The sequence below is a fragment of the Dermacentor albipictus genome, chromosome 6 (genome assembly GCF_038994185.2).
Source record: "Dermacentor albipictus isolate Rhodes 1998 colony chromosome 6, USDA_Dalb.pri_finalv2, whole genome shotgun sequence".
Classification (NCBI taxonomy): Eukaryota; Metazoa; Arthropoda; class Arachnida; order Ixodida; family Ixodidae; genus Dermacentor; species Dermacentor albipictus.
The window spans coordinates 138,759,054-138,782,004 of record NC_091826.1 but is presented as its reverse complement, the minus strand read 5'-3'; the positions used below and the strand labels follow the sequence as shown (position 1 = coordinate 138,782,004).

General features: G+C 45.2%; 2 protein-coding genes across 7 annotated transcripts in view; one reads left to right on the top strand and one right to left on the bottom strand.

Annotated features, from left to right (window-relative positions):
- Positions 1-22,951, bottom strand: part of LOC135896103 (inactive histone-lysine N-methyltransferase 2E-like) — a 458,065-nt gene that overhangs the window by 377,296 nt on the left and 57,818 nt on the right. For all 6 annotated transcript variants that reach the window (XR_010562591.2, XM_070541359.1, XM_070541357.1 and 3 more), the window contains exon 4: positions 4,426-4,834. Coding sequence is in view for 5 of the 6 variants with exons in the window: in XM_070541359.1 (XP_070397460.1) it covers positions 4,426-4,834 (409 nt within the window). In the remaining variant the exon portion in view is untranslated. The remainder of the gene's footprint in view (positions 1-4,425; positions 4,835-22,951) is intronic.
- On the top strand, positions 13,009-13,985 carry LOC135896107 (uncharacterized). Its single transcript, XM_070521103.1, has 2 exons — positions 13,009-13,116; positions 13,300-13,985. The coding sequence occupies exons 1-2, from the start codon at positions 13,009-13,011 to the stop codon at positions 13,789-13,791; spliced, it is 600 nt and encodes a 199-aa protein (XP_070377204.1). The 3' UTR covers positions 13,792-13,985.

The following is a 22,951-nucleotide window of genomic DNA, read 5'->3' as shown; positions in this document are numbered from 1 at the left end:
AAAGTTTGGTCTTCAGGGTAGCCTCCCCCCTTAAAGGCTACACTTGAAATACTACTTTTTTATTTGTGGACAGATCTGAACGAAATTTTCACAATTTGTGCACTTTAATATGCAGATTCTAAAAATATAATTAATTTCGCCATAGGATAAGTAGTTTCTGATATACTACAAAAGCATTGTATAAGCTGGGTCCTTCGTTTGGAGGAAAATTAGCACCTAAACAGAAAACGCTAACACAGTGATTTGAGTACAAAGACTATCTAGAATGTTCAGGGAGTGCCATAAGGTATATTAATCAATGTTCTAGGCTAATCTGAGCAAGAGTTAGAGCACATCAAAGTTGTGAGAAAAGAATGCCATCTTGACATGTCAAGCATGTGACCCATTTCAAAAACTTTTTGAGAAGAGTACTGCTTTGAAAAGGTGCATATTGCTTACTGCATACATTTCTCTTTCTGGCCAAAAAATTGAAGTTGATAGCTGAAATAGGACAGAAGCTATTTTACCTCCAAAATTGGAAGTCTGTTAGAATTGTTGTATTGAGAAATCAAGGAAAAACATTCTGCAACGTTTTTATTGAGAACATACCAATAAAATCTCAAGGAAATTCACCAGGGGCATAATCTGGATACATACTATCTTTATGCCGCTTTTTTGGCCAGCTTCCTTGTGCTCAAAGAGGCTTCTCGCTTCTTGCTGGAGTTAGCACTTCAATGGTCGTTTTTCTCCTTTGCTCACTGAGATGCAGTGCCAGGAATATTCATGTGTAGCTGCTGTAGAATTGCAGTGGACGCAAGCAGATTCCCAGTGTTGAAGTGTAGGGCAGCTTCCCCAACAGCGGCTTGCTCGGCAAAGAGAGATATCGCTGGTATCTCTGGAGCAGGGTTTTTTCAGATAGCCGCGTATATACAGGCAGCATTGCATATGCGACATGTTCTGGCAAGTTGTAGTGGTGCCTAGGTTCAGGCTCTCCCTTTGCTCTCGCAGCATTGTGACGACAGAACATTGTCAGAACATTGCTGAGAGCCCAGACTACTTGGCGGGGTCCTTGAAAGCATCGCCACTTTCTAGCCACACCCAGACACAGCAAGGGGCCAAGGAACTTTTGTACGACGGATAAATCCACGATTGAAAATTTACTTCTGCTGTCGTTGACGTCCTCTCTTGTGTCGACACCCAGCAGCTTGAACTTTTGTTTCCTTGCAGACTGCGACACCAGGCACATTTTCCGGCGCTCGCTGCGCGCTTGCTAATTTCTTCAGTTGTGAAGGAAACGGTGCCTGCACGATCTGTGCCAATGCATGGTGTGGGCGGACGAAGTGTTGACGCTAGACGTGCTGGTTTGCAGCTCGGAACTCGATCCGGTAGAATGTCCAGGTAGACCAGCAACCGGCAACTCCGTGAGTATGACAGGCCTAGCCGCCTTCCGTCGCGCATTCCACAGCCGCTTGACGCGTAGTAGCCTTGAGATGACAATCTTTTCCAACCATCCGGGCAGCGAAATGAGCACCTTATCAAACATCACGAAGCAAGCGGCTGAACAAATGTAGACAGCGGCGCGCTGAAACCAGGGATAAACACAATTAGCGAAACGCAAGAGCGATCGAGCGCGCGCCAAAGAGCACCGGACCAATAAGGAGCGAGGTGCGCGGGGGGGTGTGCGCGCTTTGGCCAATCGGCGGCACGGACGCATCCTCCAGAAATGACGCGATGGCGTCGGTTTCCCTTCCCCGACGCCATTTTAAACTAGCGCAAAATGCGCACAAAGAAAACAGCTTCAAAACAAGCGCAAGATGGCGGCTATCCGGCCCCGCGTTCGCAAATGGTGACGGCACGAAGTTTGAACATTTTTGACCAAATTTTGCTGATTTCGCGTTCACTCTGGCCCCTTTAAGCGCAATTTTTTATTATTTTCCGAATAAATTTAGCTTCTAGATTTCGCGGAGGGATTCTTGAATGTATAAACTTAGCGAAAATGCACTTTTCTGAAAACCGACTTTTTTGTGATTTTTTGCCGTTTCAAGACCCGCGTCCCCCCTTTAGGCAACTCCACACGTTTCGCTGAGGAAGTTCAAGTCACGAGCGAAGAAGTTGTGCAAGCAGCTCAACCTGATGAGCGTTCTTAAGCAAATGAAGGGTGGCGACTATGACTGTCTAGACATGTTTTTTTGGTCAAGACTTGCAAAGTAGAACGCCCGTTTCGCGTCATCGTGTCAGAGATAGGTATGTGACAGAAGTGTGTCGCGAGTTTTTTGCAAGGGCACCTGACATTGTTTAGTGTGGTTGATCCTTTCTTGACAAAAGATTCTTCAGTCGTTATTGACTTTGTCAGGTCTAGTGACCACAAAGATATCAAAGCTTTTTCTGTTGATATCAAGGACTTGTTTTATTCATTGCCGCATGGTGGTCTGCTGTCCTGTGTTGAGGCAGCAATTGATGAATGCGGTACCATCAATTTCCAGAACGCCTGTGGTATGAGTACGGCAGGCTTCTTGGAGCTTTTATCCTTGTATTTGACATCAACTTTTGGTGCCTTTGACAATAACATTTACCTGCAAAAGCAGGGTGTTTGCATAGTATCATGTATTGCACCGGTTTTAAGCTATTTGTTTTTAGCTCATTATGGCAAGGCTCTTTTTGAGGGACTAGATGATCTGAGGGTTTTAAAAATCTTTCGGTGTGTTGATGACTTTTTAACTGTTTTAAATGGACCGGCTTTTTTCAGACCCTATCGTCGCTCGTATTTTAGACTTATTTATCGCATGCTTTAGACCGCTTATGTTTACTCATGAGTTGCCCGGGCAGAACAGCATTAGGCTTTTAGATCTGCGGCTGCGTTTTAACAACGATCATGCTTGCTGGGTGTGTGAGCCTAGGGCTAACAAGCCTCCTTTGCCGTTCGTTTCTGTTCACTCAAAGCTCGTAAGGGAGAACCATTGTTCTTTCTTTCTTGTCAAGCGCCCTCTGCAAGTCATGCGAACATGCCGTTGAAGAAAGTGTACAAAAGCAGGTAGAGCGTTTTGAGGCAGCGGGTTATCCCAAACATATAATTGTTTCCGTCGCCAAAGGCTTGCATCGAAGAAAGAAAATTACATCACGCATGAATGACGAGCAGAGAGCAGAAGAGAAAAAGGAAATGGAAGAAAAAGAAAGAAAGAAAAAAGTAACCATGATATCTTACCTGCATAAGATGTCTCACTATCTAAGGAAGGTAGGGCAACATTCTGGTGTAAAAGTGGTTTTCGGGCGCCAAAAATGCTGTTGAGTGTCTGCAAAAAGAGCTGCCCTACTCGATTGTGGAAGCCTGAATGCACAATTAAACACAGAGATGCCTATGTGCCTTGCAGGAGGAGGGTTGTGTACAAAATTACAATCTCATGTGGAAGGTACTATATTGGCCAAACGGGCAGATGTTTGAATGTGTGTCTCCAAGAGCACAGTAATAAAGTGCGCAATATTTCCACAGACGGTCATCTGGCAGCCCATTGTAAAAAGTGTGTTGCACAGCCACCTTGCCATCTTTTGCTCGATAAGATGGTCATTTTGTATTGGCACCGCAATGACCTGACAAGGGGAATCATGGAAGCATCCAAGATTGCACGGGCAGGTGATCTATGCGTCAGCAGGCCGTCTGTTGCATTATCATCTATAGAGTTTGAATTCATGGCATGACGACATGGCATTTTTTGTCAAGCTTTTATGTCCTTCTTTCCCTTAGCAGAATCAGTTGCGTATATAGGCTCCTGTTTCGCAATAAACGCTGTGTTGAAAGATAGCGCTTGTCCTGCCTAGTCTTTATGGATCGTCCTTTGCGCGCTATGCTTCCAATGTTTTTAAGAAACAACTGCTAATAGACAGTTTTAGTATAGCGTACGCTATTCCATTGCGGACGCTAAAAAATAGCGGGTCGTCACTGCGCATGCGCAAAACACTAAACGAAATAGCGGGTATAGCAGGCGTACGCAACGCAAACGAGTTAGCGTTAGCGTTTTTGCGGGGTTTGCGGAGCTTGCGGGAAACATGGCGGCGGTCCCGGCTGCCCGCTTCGAATTGAATTTGGCGTTGCTTTTGTAAAATGCACTTCGTTCGTAGCAAATGACTGTGTAAACGGCTTTCGCTTAGTCTCAGGCCGCTTCGACGACAGAGTATTATGGATAACCTCGTGGTGTTTTCGAGATCGCTTCTCGTTTCGAACGAGTCGAAGCCTAACAAAACAAACGTTGAGATGTCAGCGCCACCTGTCGCTAAAGGCGCAAAATAGCCGTAACGACGGCATATGGCCTCTGAGATCCGAAGATATCGCCGGTCAACTAAAACTGTAGAAAACGTGCGCTGCTTAGCGTACGCTATATTATAGCGTATAGCGTACGCTATAGTTGCGGACGCTAAACTAAAACTGTCTAATGTTTTAGCGATCACACTCACGGGCCATCTGGTGCTTCTTGCGTGTCTGGAGAGAGCGCGCCCGCTGCCGATCCACACGTCTTGGGCAGCAGCGCTCACACAGGTATGTCTCAGGTATGCAGCTGCGGTCCAGGCCCATGCAGTCCACATGCTGCCAAACCAGGCACTGGTCGCAGCAGATCATGTACTCGTCGTCCTGGTTGAAGCCACAGATGCAGCGCGTCACACTTTCCTCATTGGGGGCGCACTCCTCTTTCCTGTCAGCAGGCGAGCCGCCATTGGTCAGCGGGGGAGGACTGCCCACCTCAAGCAGAAGTCCCAGGGGAGGCGTGCCATTGAGGGCTGGCTGTCCTTCGCTGGGTGGCGACAGTGGTGATGGTGGTGGGCTCTGGGGGGGCGTCACAGGCGGTGGAGCACCATAGTTGTGATCCTGCACAGTGTAGGCTTTATCTCAAAAAGGCCAAATGTACCTCAATAAGAGGACCAACTCATGCAGTATTAGTAAACCCTGGACATAACCCTTATGAACTGTTGAATACATTGAAAAAACTGCCATGTGGCCAAACGTGCAAAACTTGATCAATCAATTAAATCAAGTAGACGTTCAAGGACCATGAAAGGAATTCAGCGACTTGAAACTGTACTGACTAAAATTGAATTGGATTGCGTCTTTTACAATGTTACAAAGACAAGTGAATATGCACTGTTTGAATAGGCAAGTGAATAAAGACTGTTAGCACAGGCTGCATGCCCCCAGTCTCAACATTGGCAGTCCCTGCAGATTTTGGTGGTTCAATCTTATGCTTTGTAGCCTGAAGGACACACAAAACAAAACACGGAAGTATTCTGAAAAACATGTAATTGAACATGGCAAAGTGCACCTCGTAATCCTGAGCATGCTCACCATCTAGGGTCGCTTCGCCAGGGTAAGTCAAGGCCAATCGTTGCCAAATTTGCACCTTTTCAAGCCCAAAAATCACTTAATGTCTTTAGGAAGTAAGCTAAGTGGTTCAGCATCAGCTAAGGTTTCTAGCCTCGTATACGCCTTACTTGAAAACACTCATTTAAGTTGAGTAAATCCATGCAAGTCCCATTTACGCTCCGGTTTGACAAACTCTTATGCAGTAACAAAACTTATGTGTTTGACCTTGCAACCTGAAAAAAGAACCATTGCAAAAAGAACCCAGCCTGCAGCTCTCAACCAACTGTCGCACAAACATCACTCCCAGCCAGACCCAGTCCCTACTTTTTTTATTCATATATGCAGCATCATTCCTAAGCATGGCTCCTTATGTGATCTCATCCATTTATCTAGTTCTAACAGAAACATGGCTCAACTGATTCATCAATGATCCTATCAGCCTTCTATAATTATGCCATCTTTCGTAGAGATAGAGACAGCAGTCTATGGGCTGATAGTGGTGTAGCCATCGCTGCACATTGCCTGTTAACTTATCAAAACCTTTGGAAATGGTCTGGGTATGTTGCAAAGCTACCCTTCTACGCATGACTCGCCATTCATGTCATTGTTCCATGATGCTATTTCTACTACATACCCAAATTTGCCTGTTCTGCTTTCTGGCCATTTTGATTTCCCTTCAATAGACTGGTTTCATTTAATGTCTACACTATCAAGAAACAACTTGGCTAGTGAATTCTTGAGCCTACATATAAACTTTGGCTTATACCAATCGTTCAGTGAATCAACATGCATGACTACCCATTCTCCAACACTCGCAGCAGCCTGCTTTAAACAACACAGCCAGATAACTTCTATCTCACATACTTACCAAAAATGTACAATTACAATGTCGTCCATATTACTTTTCCTTGTAATCTACTCTCCAGCAAAACAACTAAGAAAATGCTTACTCTTTATAACAAAGGAGACTATGCGAGCACAAATAATGAATTGCAAGTTCTGGGGCCATTTTGTCTTTTTTTCACTTGCACTCCATCGAGTCAAACTCGCAGCTGTTTAAATCTGAAATGCTACCAAACTCGTACACAGTTCCCATGGTTCAGTATCGGGGTGTCTACCGAGTTGACATTTCCAAATTCCCTGCGTTTTCCAGGTTTTCCCTTAGTTACATTGCGAAATTCCCCGAGTGATGCAGAACTATGTTTTATGTCAAGACGGGCTGGAACCATATCGCCCGATGCTGTCATTCTTTAGTAAGCATATGAAAAATTTTGTTTAAAAGAACCGACTTAATCCAATTTGAATATTAAGGAGTAGTGTTATTAGATTCGTCGGACGATCTCGCCGCTGCCACCATTTGTTCGAGTTGTCGGACAATCTATGTGCTGTAGGCCGATCGCACCGCTGCCAACCAGATGTAGGGATTGGAGCGGTCGTAGTTGTAGGGAGGACCTTGGGGGCGACAGGATTAGGAGAGCAGGATTTATTTACATTATTTACATCTTAGACAAGACATAAATCAACAGTCAAGCGTGACTCCCAAATGGAGCCTGCAAGACTAACATACAGCAAACAGCTTATGAGCACACAGCTCACGAGTACATTTCAAGCATGACAACGAGCATGCAGCTCACGAGTACATTTCTAGCATGACAATGAGCGCGCAGCTCACGAGTACATTTCGAGCATGACAACGAGCACTCAGCTCACGAGTAAATTTCTAGCACGACAACGAGCACACACTAACAGCCAACAATCGCTGCTTATATGCACTCAGCTCGACGTCATTGAAGATGACCCGCCCTTTTGGAGGAGGATAAGGGCTGTCGACTTGGAGGAGGATGAGGACTCATACACGTGCCGCACACACACACAGGTGTAATGGTCCGGAACCGACGTCAGAGGGGCTTCGTAGAAATGTGCCGTCCCGGGTAGCACATTGTTTTGTGTCTTGGTGGGAACGCAGGAAGGAGCCCCTGTCAGCGTTCCCGCGGCAACTCCCGCACTCATAGCAGAACAGGGCGACGTTGTCGTGTTGTGCACAAAGCCTGCTTCGTCGAACACGGAGCTGTCCCGGGTGGCGCGTCCGAGTAACACATTGTCTGGTGTCTCGAAAAGCTCATGGAGAGGTTCCGCCAATTACCTCCCCTCAAACTCCCCTGAGCTGACCTCGCGCCACGTGGCTGCCGGTTATCCGCAGTTCTCTGAAGTGCGCCCCGTCCCGGTTGGATCGGAACACGTGCAGCTGGCTGAAATAGCTGCAGGCCGATTCTAGCAGTGTCTATGTTATTAAAAAAAAAGAATAGAAGGCAGGGGGTTAGTAAAATGCACAGGAAATAAAATGTCCTCGAAAGAAATTGCAAATCGAGTCAGATATTCTAAAATACAAATAAAAAGGAGATTCATACAGAAGCAAATATTTCAAATACGAGCTATTTATACCAACTGATAGCACGCTCAGTGGTATGAGGCCCGAATTTCGTCACCATTGAGAGTCCCTCTCAACAGCTTGTAAGTCAACCTCAACTGTCCTGACATAAGGCTGTTTCACATGGCGCGATTGAAGCGAAAAGAATCGCTCTGCCGCGCACGTCGCAGAGCAATTTTCGGTGACAGCTTTCACATGCGACTGTGACAGCGCGATTTCCGTCGCAGCGACGCCCAAGGTTTCCATCTGCTCACAAAATAACCCTGCCTGCATCGTTAAATAAAAACAACATGAAAATTAGTCAAATATTAGAATTTTCTCATTATTATTTCGAAATAGAATAAGCGCACCATTTTTCAATGTTAAAAGCGTTGAGAATATACGTTCGCTTATTAGTCTGCAGCTGCGGTGAGTGAAACGCTGTACACACCGCAAGTGTGAGCATGCGGCTAGTGCGGCGTCGGTGGAGTGGTTTCGTTTTCTGCACTCTGGTTTCATTGTTGCGGTACTATGGAAGCCACAGCTCTTCTCTTGGAGAAGTATTTACTTCTTCAAAAAAAGAAGCTACTAGTGAGTGTGCAAGCACATGGCAAAACTTGTAGTGGTGAAGTTGATGACGGTGACGACCGAGTAGATACGTGCCGAATGTTAAATTCGTCTGCTCCCGCCCTGGATACCGTGAAGCTTCTTATTTTAAATGAACTGTGTGAGCTGGAGAAAAAGAAATTGTTCATGAAGCTCCTAAGGCACCGGCGCTGGTGGGTACGCCCTACTTGGGAGAACCGGAAGCAGGAATCGGAATTCTACACAACGGTGAGTTCGAACTTGTACAGGAAGTTTTTGCTCCGGGGCTCCTATAGATAAATATGCAAAAGGATAAATTGTTTGTGATGTGCAGCTGCCCTTGCTGATGTCGGTAGACAAGGAATACTTCAAAAAGTATTACAGAATGTCACCGGAGACCTTTGAAGCCCTGCACTCACTTGTCAAAGCAGGTTTGACAAGGCTTCACGTCGTGCGCGAACCACTGCCCTCACATGCACGGCTCGCTATTGCATTCAGGTAAGCATGCTATTAGCTGCGAGAATTAGGAGTGGCGCCCTCTCGCGAGTGACGTCAGGACGCCACTCACTCCGGCTCGCTCGGCTGCCGCGTGCGCTCGTTCCCTTCGTGTATGCTTGGGGTATGGGAGGCTCGAGCCGTACGTATTGAAGAATACGTCGGCTTCTTTCAGCTGCCATACCTTAACCACAGTTTCTTCTTCAAAAGCGTGTGAGTCGAGAAATTTTGTGGCTTGGATATCGCAAGCTAAGTAGCGTTAAAGGGGTCTACTAGGTTTTGCAATGCATATATGCGCCGTGTCTATCGGTAAATTTTGACTAAAAAAAGAATATCTGCAAATTCAACGCGCGAAGTTGTGTATGATGCTTCGCTAAACACTTAAGATTCGTTTAGTATTTAGCTAGGAGAGGCATTGCATTTTACGTGGAAGAAAAATTTGGTAATTGTCGTCAACATGTTATCCAATGTTAGAAAGACACTGCCCAGCGAAGCTGTCATCATGATTCCTATTACTCTGGTGTGTTGTTCTGTTCAAATATGGCCATTCATTAATGAAAAAGATTGCTGCTACTTTCATCCCCCTCTGAAACAGGCCTCCAAAAAACGAATTGCTCATGGCTGCTAACACAACGGCGCGTCATGTAGAGTATTTACATAGTTAATTCACAAACACCATAGTAGCAATCACCTGAGAGAAAAGTTTCATTGTTAAGATCGAGAGCCACTCAATTGAAAGTGATGAAATGTTTCATAGTGGCCCTCAGTAGCCTTTATCGACAATATGGCACACCCCTGATCACGTAACGGTAGCAATCGACTGTCCGTATGGCGAGGTACACGATGTTCGCGAAACCCATCAGTTCAATACAACTTCAAATTAAAACCATAGAGCATTTTTTTACAGCGCCAACTGGAATGGCTAAAGTATTCTCGAGCTACTACACCGCAGCTTAGATTGCCTACAAAAGGAAAATTCAAGCACCTTCTGCCTCACCATGTCTCTATCCAGCGTTATTTAATTGTACAAACGGATAAAGCATTCGCTTCGTCGGTACATAAAAAAAAAACCTTGCAGGCTAAATTAAGTTTGCTCCAATCCAATCGCAAACATTCATAAAGAAAGCCCCACAAGTCTTGCATGTACTTTCACTTGATTTTTGACCCTCCACCGGGGGGATTTCGATATCTTCAATATGTCCCATACTACTAGTCATTGACGCTTCGACTTCTTTCTGGCTGCAGCTATGCGGTCCAGCAGGCATACTTCACTAAAAAAATTGGGCCGAGCAGCCTGTGTCAGTTCGCCAAACAGATTCGTCATATATTCCTCAAGCAGCAAGCACCACTAAATTTCTCAAGTGAGTTTGATTTGATTTGATTTATTAATTTCCATTTACACACACACACATGTACAGAGGAGTGGTAAATGGAGGTGGATGAGGGAAGAAAGCCGCACAGACGCGGCTTGAGGTAACCTCACCCCCTTAGGTACAATATGGCTGCATGGGGTAACACATCAAGCGCCATATAAATTACATTTATATAGTGGCCATAAAACATTGCTGTTATACAATATATGAAAGAAAAGTGAAATATTTCCACAATAACAATGCAAAACACACTGCAGCATTGAAATAAATAAATGATATACACTTGGTAACAGACAAAAAAAGAGGAACATAACATCGATTATTAATCATTAATAAATGCGCTCTAAAGAGGCGAGTTGAACGTGTAGCACGGAAAAGGGAATATATATTGGTGCGTTCCTATTTGTACTCTGTAAATAGCTGTAAGCCTTCATTAACTTTACTTCAAGTTTCTGCGGTTTAAAAATATAAACACGTGAAGAACCGCCTAATGTTGACAAGCAGTTAAAGAAGCAAGTGAGGCGTGTAGAATCTAAGCTCTAGTATTAATTGGGTAAGTCCCCGTGCTACTGCCGAGCGTTTCTGTGAGGAAATGCGAAAATTCGATATTATACCATGAGCTACTCGTCGTGAGCAAACCTGTTTTAGCGGAATAAAATCAACGTAACCCACTGTAGAAGTCATATGTAGCCAGCTTTGTGACATACGTGTTGCACCGCGGCAGGTATGGTATCATAACTGGAATCCTATAGGCTATGCTTTTGCGATTGTCTATCCGCGTATGAAAAACCCGCAATGGGCTGGTCTGCGTCGCTTGGGCTGGCACTGTAGCATTGCCTTCAAGAGCTGCATTGTTGTCTAAGAAATTAGCTCTTTGAATATATGTTCGCAAAGGAAGACGTCGTAAAAATATATTTGAGACAACCACCATATGTATACAAGCAGAGAGAACGAGGGCGAACAAACGATAACACTGCAGAAAGCGCCCAGACAACGCCTGAACTGCAGGAGACGACAGGCGCGAGTCCGTGCCCTGACGTCACGCGAGTGGCGCTCGCAGCGCCGCTCGCGTTCGTTCTCGGGGCTAATACCTAAGCAGCATTAGTCTCAGTCAGTGCCTGGCACCACTTGCGAGGTAGTTATCTCACCTTACTATTTTTTTTAACCGTTTTGACGCTGTAACTGATACTATAGTGATCTTCAGGAAAGAACACTGAAAGCTCATTCTGGTATATCTGTCTAAATATTGTTTCATTTCGGGAAGACGGCTTGAAAAGCTGCATAAAATAAAATTTTACGCTTATATATCTCTTACAGTGTTGCATTTATAGGCAAAGGAAATGCTATGCAATTTCTGCATGCAGTTAACTTTACATACACCATTCTTGTCTGGTCAAAATAGAACAACAATGCAGAACACGAGATGTCGCTCAAACCTTGCATTTTTGTGTTCTTGTATTTAACAACACGTGCGCACTCAAGAAGCCTTTCCTAGAACATCGGCGGTGCTTATAGAAAGCGAAATGGATCCTTGTCTGGCTGCAATGGAGACTGGAGACGGCACCTTTGCCCTCGGTGATTGCAAAGGGCAGGGCGTCGCTCATGTGTTCTTGTATTTACTTTGACCGCACGTGCGCACTCAAGAAGCCTTGCCTAGAGCATTGGCAATGCCTAGAAATGCGGAATGGATCCTTGTTTGGCCGGGTGGAGATTGGAGACGGCATCACCTCGATGGAGGCAACCTTTGCCCTCGGAAGGGCAGTGCATCGCTCCTGTTTTGTTTACATCTTGGAGCTGGGGTGTAGTTTCGACGATGAGAGGGGGCGGATCATGCACGTGTGCGTGCGCATGTGTGTGTGAAAGAGAGGGACAGGCCAACACAGGCCTGTCCCCTATGGACAGGCCCTTTGAACCAGATATACATTGGAAATATCAAATTGGTATGGTATGTCCCAAATTGGCGTATGGTTGTCATGTATTGTTAAAAGCCTGTCAATGTTTTGACCCACAAGTTTAAGGATACTTCACTTATGTATTATACAGTCACGTACAAAACCGATGTAGAACCTGTCGTCAGTCTTCAAAAACGGGCACTACGAATAGTTACCTTTTCTAAAGATGCTCATCCAAGTAAACCTCTGTTTCAATTGCTTCGTGTTCTGCCGTTCAGTTAGGCGTATGAAGTAATAGTGTTTCAGGTAGTTAATCCATAATACGTTATAATAATCCGCTACCTATATCAATATTAATTTTTCCGACACGAAACACGAGGGCAGTTAGTAACAACTGTATTAGCTTATCACCATGTCATAATTTATATGGACAGAGACTCGTGGAGTTCAACGGTGCTCTAATATGTCATGCACTCCCACTCAGTGTAAAGACCAGCCAAAATATTGTGCAATGCTTAAAAAACTTATTTCATGAATGCTTACAGGGTTTTTCTATTTGTATCCCCTGATGTCATGACAGTCTTCTGTTTATTCTATATTTTCATGTAAAAATGCTTTTATAACATGTGTTTAAGTTGTCTCGTACATTAAGTACGCTGTTCTTCTTATGTCTAATGTCTATTTTGTTATTGGACTGGCCGCCAAGGCTATGCGTCCAAACGGTATTGTGCGTATGCAATGAATTAAATAAAACATATAAAAGAGACCAGGCAGAGTAGACGTTGTGTTGCAGAGCAAACATCATGCTGCGATGTTTTTCTTTGTAGTGTTGAACAGAACATAAGCTTCCTTTATTTTTCCCTTTAAACAGAGTTCTGTGTTATCAATCTTAACACCTTGTTCTTCAGGTACCTCGCATCCGGCGTGTACATGCAAGATGTTGCTATTAGCTTCAGGGTTGGCATCTCAACGGTGGCGACCATTGTGCACCCCATATGCAGGCTGCTGTGGAGAACACTACAACCTTTATACCTAAAGGTACGCATTTAGCCACTACACATGGATGCTGTTTATTACCAGCACTTACAGTGTGGTTACAAACTCCAACTCCTTCAGCTTGTTTTCTGAGTACCTGTGTGCATGAGCTAGCTTGCTTCGGGTATGCTTCTATCGAACAAATGTTTTTTCACACGCTAAAAGCAACTTTTTTTCTTTGCTAAGGTGCCGACAACTGAAGCCTGGCAAGAGGTAGCCGAAGGATTCGAGGAAAAATGGAATTTCCCTCACTGTGTTGGTGCTGTCGACGGCAAGCACGTTCAGATACAAGCTCCTCCCAATTCAGGCAGCTTGTATTACAACTACAAGTTAATTAACGCAGTAGGTCATATTTGCGCTTATAGTCTTATTTTATTACAAGGCACATACTCCATCGTCCTCACGGCCGCTGTTGACAGCAATCTGAAATTCATATGCGTTGATGTTGGGGCGTATGGACGTCAAAGCGATGGTAGCACATTGTCTGGTTCTCGCTTTGGAAAATCACTGGAAGAGGGCTTGCTCAGCCTCCCACCTCCAAAGCAGCTGCCTGGCACAAACATTGTTGCTCCTCACTTTTCGTCGGAGATGAAGCGTTTCAACTTCGTCCGGATTTTCTGCGGCCATATTCTGGGAGATGCCAGGATGAAAACACGCGTATCTTCAATTACCGCCTAAGCAGAGCCAGGTAACCAAAAGCACAAAATTTACCTTTGCTTATGTTGAATATTTTTTTTACTTAAATTTGCAGGAGGTGTGTTGAAAATGCTTTTGGAGTGATGGCCTTCCGATTCAGGATTTTTCGGCGTGCTATCAATCTGCGGCCGCAAAATACAGACTACGTTGTCGTGGCATGTTGTGTCCTACACAACTTCTTGCATGATGACGTCATCTACATGACGGCGAACTATGTCGACACGGAAGATGCATATGGCAACATAACCAGTGGTCAGTGGCGCACCACCCAGGACATTGGCACCTCAGCCATGTTCAGTCTCCGACCTCCAACTGGGCACAATTATACAAGCACAGCAGCGGAAACAAGGTACCTTTTCTGCTCATACTTTGTGAGTAGGGAGGGTTCTGTGCCTTGGCAATGGGCATCTGCTGGTCTGCGGCCATGAGATACAAAAGAAGTACCCACCAGGACTTTGCTGGGTGTGCTGTATGCTAGCCGATTCTTGTTTGATGTATGACACAGTGACACTTCTCAGAAGTAAGTAATGTAAATAAGAACAGGCATTTATGTGGTTGGCTATTGAAATGCGAGCACAAAAGGTGAATTTGGTACTTGGTGTACTCCTCCTGTTTGAAGGAATAGTGTCTCATATTATGTCCCACTTTGCTGTCGAATTAAATGTTTAACAGTGCACACCAGTTGTATGTTTTATTCGAATTCCGTGTTGAACTTTTTCGTTCAATCATTTTTTTAATGCATTGTATATCTTTACATGTTACGGCCTGACCACTGGATTTGCTACTTACTGCACCACTCCCTACCCCCACCCCCCCAGCTTCCCTTTGTGATATGCTCAGCTAACAGGCAAAACGGAAACCATTTCTTTCTTTTTTATAAGGTTCAATTGCTTTGCTTTGTTGTAATGTCACTGAACTGCAAACTGACAAAGTGTATTTTTCATTTTTTTATTGCTTCAGTGTGGTTACAAGTTTTGACCGATGTAAAATACAAAAGGAGGCCCCATAGTCAAAGGCTGTACTGGGACCTCTGGTCAAGGTTAGGGGGTGAGAGGAATTACTATATGGCAGCAAATTAAAGCAATATCATGACATTAACATACAGGTCAAAAAGCATAACAAATATAAGAGAACAACTTGAGTGGAAGTAAACAAAAAAGAAGAAAAGACAAGTGAAGAAAAAGAGTACGAGTATGTACGAATGTATATTAAACTACAGACAAATGACAAGATAAAAAAAAAACATGTATGCATTCCAATACAGAGCCACATCAATTACACACAAAAAATGAGCAATATACATGAAACTGCTAGCGTGCCAATCTAGAAAAAGAAGCGTCAGAACAATGTGGTACACAGTGAGAAAGAATTAAAAAGAGACTTAACAATTACTGAACAATTTCACAGTTTCTATGTTGTACTTATCTGTTGTACTAAATCTTTTATTGCACTCTTGCCTTTTATGCATTTCAGACGAGTGTAACTGTACTAATCGTCATTTTTAACAAGAAGATTTGGATACTTTCTCGTGCTGTAGGATGCAACAATATTTTGCAGTTCTAACCGCAGGTGCTGCTGCATGTGCTTAGGAGTTTCTTTCATTGATGGAACAAGGGACAACACAAAATGGGTAACGTCGTCCATTGCCTGGCTTGCTGCGAGGGCACCCCTTGTGGCTTCAATTCTCAAATCTATTTCCTCGATTTCTTTCATTGTTTTCTGTCTCTTTTGTGCCCGTCTCTGTCCCCTCAGGCAAGGCCACGGATGATTCTTTGCTTGTGCATGAGGTTGATTTAGGGGAGCAGCCAGGCGACGGAAACATTTCTTAAAATATCTCCTCGTTTTCACAATGATCTTCAAGGATAACAAGTGTTTCCTCTGCTGCGGTACTGTCATACGCACAATTCTGTTCATCTGGGGAAATGTTGCTGTGGCTCCTGTGTAATACACATGCAGCTTAATAATGTGCACTTGTACCTTCATACATGCAGTTGCTCTTACCGGCGTGGTTCAAACAAATCCAACATGACGCGTAGCCTTTCCATGTATGGTCAGTTGTTGGATTTTCTTTTCTTTGTAGCAGCTGAGCCACTCCTTTGCTCATCTTTACCATCTTTCAGTTTTCGCCAAAATGTGTCCTTTAGGTTTTTCCATCTGCCCTGTATTTCATCCATGGTCGCTGAAAAAATTGAAGCAATATAACAAAATGTAAAAGCAGAAGTTACATGTAGAAATTTTATCTCTTTATAAGTGTGTCGCCTAATAAGGAGCGCAATCTTTAAATACGATGCCATCAGCTGATTTGTGATCGCATTTCAATGTTCCTGGAACGGGGTCGTGTCTTTCAGTGAGTGGTCCAAAAATTAGCTGGGAAATTTTAAAAGAAAGCTCGACGCATCGGCCCCTTGCATTCTGCGTTTCTTCACACATAATTGAAATAGTGTAATTGTCTAAACTTGGTATGCTGAGCAGAGGGAAATGTTATGTTGGGTTTGTTTTCTTCGTTGCTTCTTGCCCGATTCCTTGCCGTGGGTATGTGCCAAAGTACAGAAATCGTAATCATCGGCAAGCAAAGATCATCTAGAAGAGCTAGTCGGCGCTGGGCATATTTATAGCGGACAAATTTTATATAATATACAGCCTGCGTGAATTTGTTAGAATGTCTTCAGGCATTTTACAAAATCCTACAAATTAGTGGTATATTTCAGAGAGGTTCATAATATGTAAATGTTTTCCTCTTTATATGTATTATTAAGTGCAGCTTATAGAATTATGATAACGTTTCTCAATGCTCAGTTGTAAAATTATAGTTTAGTTTTCCAACATTTTGCTATAAAAATGCAAGAAAACTGACATCCTAATTAAACACTCCACTTACTACAGTCACTACATTTGAACTCTTCCTTTATATGCAACAGACGTCATCAAATTCAGTGCAATGGTTGCTGAGAAAACAGATTTCAACGTTTTCGTGTATTATCCATAAGAGTCGATTTATTTACATAGGAACAAATAAAGAGGCCGAACACATACCGGTCGGGTCGATGGTCCTCATTGCCTCCAGCACTTCATTCCACAACGCAGACCTGTTCGAGGTCTTCTTGTAGTCGTTAAGCGCAGCATTCTACAAAAGCGGACGCATGGCCACTTCATCAATTAACACATCATTGAAGCTGGCGCGCGACATTGCTCCGCTGAGCTTCCAACTCGCGGTAAAACAGGAAAGCGCCTATTTCGACGGCGCTTGCTCTTACGTCACACGTTGCCCCTCCCACATTGCACTGATCGCTGCGACTGAGCGACGGCTCGACCAACTTGTTGGAATCTAGTCACGGAGAGCCCACGACGTCGCGGCAGTCGCTGAGCGACGAAATTCGCTGTGTGGCTGACTGAAAATCGCGCCATGTGAAACAGCCTATACTCTCAGCCCGCGCACGACGCCACAGTGTTGTGTTTCGCTGCTTTAACCCTTTGAGGGTCGAATTATTTTGAAAAAAACTTTCCCCGGTGGTCAAATTACTTTATTGCGGATCTTGAATGTACAAAATGTATTAAGTCGGGAATAAATAGCGAAAAATAATTAGGAACAGTATTTTGCTGTCGGCATCACTCAGAACTGCAAAATGTTCAATAGTATTTCCGAGCATGGTACTCCTTGAAACACGAGTCTACGCACAGCGCCTTATCGCAGTCTGCACACCTAAAATGCGTGTTGGTTCTCTTGAAGCGAGGAGTTGTGTTGGCGCACACATGCCATCTCTGCGTGCGGCTGCCTTGGGCAGAGGCCCTCTCGCGTAAGCGCGTTGCCGCAGAGAGCAAGAATACCTCGCGAACGGCGCTGATAAGCAAGTGGTGATAAACAAGCTAAGGGCAGTGCCAATCAAGATAGAAATCAACTTCCGCCGCCCCTGCAAGAGCGTGCCGACAAAGAGAAAAACCACGTTTTGCGCCTCCGTTGCGATCACGCGGCGGAACCGAAATTGCGAAAGCGCGTTGCCACTGAGAGTGAGAATACCTCGCGAACGGCGCTGATAAGCAAGCTAAGAGCAGCGCCAATCAAGATAGAAATCAACTTCCATCGCCCTGCAAGACAGTGCCGACAAAGAAAAAAATGACGGTTCACGCGCCTCCGTTGCGATCACGCGGCGAAACCGAAACCGCCAAAGGGGCGTTGCCGCAGACTCAGCGACGCGCTGAAGCTAGCAATCAGCTCTGTTTATCTCCTCAAGAAGGTAGCACCAATTTCAAACGCATCTTGTAAGTGCTAAGAGGTGGCAGCACCTCCCGACGAGCGCTCATCGTCATTATGACGCGAAATTTCAAATGGAGGGTTGGAACCGTACCCGCACGGCAAAGACCTTGCGGGACAGAAAACCGCTGCCGTACATGTACGGCGAAAACCTTCACAGGGTTAAAGAGTTTATTTTGGTTTGCATGAGGGACATCTGCATCTCGGCATCAGCCAAGAGTGTTTTTTGAGCTCAGGCTCCTTCAAGGAAGCGCTTGCATACTTCATTCCCCGTCCATTCCACAATGCGTCGGTCCTTTCTGTTCTCATGCTCCTCCTGTCGTGCATTCGCAATATGAACCATTTGAAGCATACTCTTGGTCAGTTTACAGTCAACATCCAATTTTTCGGGCCCCCTAGGGGCCGTGAAAACTTCCAGAAAATCAAGCAGTCCGAAAAAATAAATGCATGTCTTTTACTGCTCTTAAGGGCTTAAATCGACACAGGCACATCTGGAAAAGCTCTGAATGCCTGTCAGTACACTTATTAGGCATAGCGGTGCTCCTACTGTGACAGGAGAGGGCGGGTGCATGCGTGTAAAATTAAGGAATACATAATGTGTCCCGTGACAATTGCCCCTTTCTATGCTTGTTAAGCTTCACCGCAATACTTTTGCTAATGCTTCACCGCGTCACACAACTGTACTGTAGCGAAACTAACTTTCAGGAACCAGCATTATGGAATGCGCAGTGCTTTCCGAGCTTGAAAGCCAAAATTATTGCTGACAGCGGAGAAATGAAGAAACACGGCACCGAACGGCAAGATGCTTAATATCGAACGTCGAAGCAGCTAGGCATAGTATTGCCGCAGCGGTGGCTACGGCTGCCTGCGGTTCTGCACCGGTTCAAGGCGGCGAGGTAATCAACATGGCAGCGGTGGTGGCTTTGATTAATGCCGTTTCGTACCTGCGGTCATGCAGAACGTCCGGAAAATCAGACGGCAAAGAGTTCTTGCGTCCGAAATTTCAGACGTTCTGATACATTGACTCTATGGGGTACGTGGTGGTGCTGCGAAGCCATCCAAATTATCGGGAATCCGGAAAGTTAGTCATTGACTCTACACTGGCAACTCCTCCGGCCAACAACAGGGCGTCAAAGACGATTCGTTACGATTCCTGTCTGTTACTCGAGCCAGCATTACCGTGACTTTTTGCCCTTTTAATAAAATTACAGCTAATTTTCCCTGATAGAGGCACAAATTCCCTGAGTTTCCCTTGAGTTTTTCCAGACTACTAAAAATCCCTGAGAATTCCCGGTTTTCCAGGTTGGTAGACACCCTGAGTATAACTCTGAAATGGTTAATTCTTTTTTTGATGTGGGGAAAATGGCCACATTTCACAGGGCTAGATTTCTTTTCCTGAAGGAACTATTGCATTCTAAATTTTATGCAATAGAGTCAAACCTCAATATAATAAAACTTGTACTTGCAGCGAAAAACTTGGTTAAATAGCAACTTTCATTATTTCAAAGTTTTAAAGTTTCAGCAGTAGAAATAACTTCACCAATTCCCAGAACATTCCTGCTGGATAGCGTCTTGTCAGCAAAAACTTGTCAACAAACTGCAAGAAGGTCAGGCTATAATAGCACCAGCACGGCGCACAGTGTCCGAAATTTGGAACCATGGCTGACCATGCCTAACGCTCACAGCCGTCATCGCATGGCGCCCACAAATTAAAAACAATTTGAGGCCCAAGCTGGCTGCCCGAGTACAAAAACATACTGGAGCAAATATACACCACAGGATGAAGCGTGTGCGTGCTACAAAAAAAGGAAAATGCCTGGGACTGACACGGCACATTGTAATGGAATGTCAAGATATTGACTCGGCAAGACGCACAGGAAGTGTACCATCTTCCAAAAGCGCTGCTATTCAAAGATGGAAGATTTAACTGGTCAGCAGTCGAGACGATTAGAGTAACAGACATTAGAGATGATTAGAGTATTGGTGCAAGAAAAGCAGGGAAGAGATTGACAGTACCAGAATCACTCTAAGTGCAGGTAATGGTACAGCACAGTGATAGAGGTTTTAAATATGAAAGTTAAGATCGAGATCAGGTAGGCAAAATGCTAGATACAGTCGAGAGTTCAACAAAAGTTTGTCTGGTCTGGTAATATGATGATGATGATGAGAAGATAGGGTCACTGATCAGGTCAAGGTAAAAAACATGCACGGACCCATTCATACTAGCGGCGTTAAAACAGCTGCAGCAGCACGGCCACACCAACTGGTGGTGAGGCACTGCGGCAGGACAGCATAAAATTCTCGCCTCTGCGCGTAGGTGCGAGATGTCGCATGCTTTATCTGCTAACAGATCGGCACTCTGTTTACGTCCTTCGTTTTTAACGCAAGTCATGTCCTATGAAGGTGCAGACGTCGTTTCCACTGATCAAAATGATGTTGGTGTGCTCCCTTCTGTAGCAGCGTCGCCGCATTAGAAAGACGAGGAGAATGACATACTGGGTGTCGCCTCCGCATACTTGTATTCAGGGTCCGTGTGGTCGTACAGAATCGGATATGAAAACTTTTCCATCTGGACACATCGGTTTAAAGTCATCATTGTAAAGAAAGCACTCAAAGCAAGCTTAAACGAGACTAATCCAAGCCAGACAAAACAAGCGTGGGCAAGAGATTATGCAAGCAGACGATGGTGAGAAACGTTCAATTTGGCTGACTCCAGACACAAGCACAAATCGAGCGGTCGGACGGGTCTGCACGATACTGGTGTCCTGCACGCCCATCACTGATGCGTCTCTGCATGCTTCACTCTTTCTACTACCACCCAATAGCCAGACACCCTCAACTACAACCCCCGCCTAGAATCTCCCCCCGCCTCAAACATACCTGTCCAATCGCACACATTCAGTGCCGTACGTCTTCGATTAAGGATTCTTTTTTTCCAAACGCAATAGCGCTGTGGAACACTCTGTCTGACTGTATTGTCTCTTCCGCCAACCACACGACTTTCCGTGAGAAACTAACAATCCACTCCACCTAGAAAGGTTTGTTAAAAATGAATTTGCTACTTGACCCCTTTTAAGTAATTACCGTATAATGCGGAATATAGGTCGAGTCGGAATATAGGTCGACCCCCTCACATTGAAGCAAGGAAGTCAACATAAAAATTATAAGGCACAAAACTTGGTGCCGCCAGACTTGTCACCTGCTCATTCGTTTGAGCTGTCTGAACTCTCGTCCGAAGACGACTGCTTTTCACTGGCTGCGTCCCACAACATGTCATCCTCGGCGCCGTCCAAGGAGTTGCTAATGCAACACTTCTTGAATGCCCACACCACCATATCGTCGGGCAGCGAGCGCCAAGCCTGCGACACCCATGTGGCCACAGTGGCGAGAGGCGCCCTGCGCAGCCGGCCAGTTGGGGTCGTTGGGTTGTCGCCGGCCATCCACTGATTATTTTGTTCACGGACACGGTCTTTAAGGGGCTTGTTGAGCACGACGTCCAGTGGCTGAAGTTTTGACGTCATGCCTCCCGGAATGACGGCGAGTTCCGTTGCGGAGTGCCTGCTTCACACCTGCGGTCAAGTGCCCACGAAAGGCATCTAAGACGAGCTTGCTCGGACACCGCAGGAGTGCGCCGGGTCGCCGATTCCAGATGGTCTTAATCCAATTGAGCATGACGGCCTCGTCCATAGAGCCCTTTTCATTCATGCGGACGACATCCCGCGGGAAAGCCTCTTTCGGCAGCGTATTCCTCTTGAATATTATGTATGGGGGCAGCTTTCTGCCGTCTGCAATACATGCGAGCCATACTGTGAAGCGCGAATGCTCGTTCCTCGTAGAAAGAAGCTTGACTTCTTTTGCTCCATGTTCGCACACTATTAGGCGACGGCATGTCAAACCACACCGACGCTTCATCAGCGTTGCCGATCTGTCCCAACATGTAGCCATGCTGCTGCGGGAGACGGATAACATAGTACTGGAATTCAACCAGCCTGTCCTCGTATGCCCCTGGCAGCTTCTGACAGATTGATGTGCACCGTCGAAGTGTGAATCCCTTGCGTCGCATGAAGCGACGAACCCAATAAATGCAGCCCTTGAATTGTCCCTTGGGCATTCCGGATTCTCGGGCGATCTCAACAGCTTTGATGCGGACGAGTTCTGCTGTCACTGGCAAAGATCTGGCACGATGCTCACGGACAAGATCCGCCACCCTGTCTTCCAGCTCCGGGTGCACCGCGCCATAGAATGAAGAACCGCGCGGCGCCCGCGAGTTGGGCCGCGTCGCTCGGTCACCAAGGGGGCGATAACGATGCGGATGCCGAGAGGTCTGCGCTCCTACATGTTGCCAGACGACTATTCATGTTGTGCCAAGGGCCGGTATATAGGTCGAGGGGTGAACTTTTAGCAATATTTTTTCGAAAAAACCTCGACCTATATTACGCACTATACAGTAATGGATAGTGATTCGTTCTCATGCATAGTATGTATTTAGTAGTGTTTATGTAGTATGTATTTTGTTATATTTTATAGTTTTTTTACAGTGATTTTGATGATAGTATCGCTTGCTCGGTTCCCTCCTGAGCGTTGTTTCCTTTTCTATTCTTCGTCTATCTTTTCTTCCTCTTTTCCTTCCTTTGCTTGATGAAGAGTTCCTCACACTTTGTTTGCCCCCGCTTTATGTAATTGCCTCCGGGCCTTTAAGGCTTCAATAAATGAAATTAAAAAACCTGATTTCTTCCCTGCACCCCAACCTCTAAGGGGGCTTCTTGGCAATGACATGGAAGATTGGCTGGACAACTACGACCAATGGGATGATGCTACAAAATTACTTAACGCTGCCTTCTTCCTCACAGACAACCTGGTTTCTCAACCACGAGTGGGACTTTGTAATATGCC

Excerpts from the sequence above, each read along its gene's own strand:
- LOC135896107 (XM_070521103.1), top strand. The coding sequence starts at position 13,009 with ATGCAAGATGTTGCTATTAGCTTCAGGGTTGGCATCTCAACGGTGGCG. Across the intron at positions 13,117-13,299 it reads TACAACCTTTATACCTAAAG|GTGCCGACAACTGAAGCCTG; the intron begins GTACGCATTTAG and ends TTCTTTGCTAAG.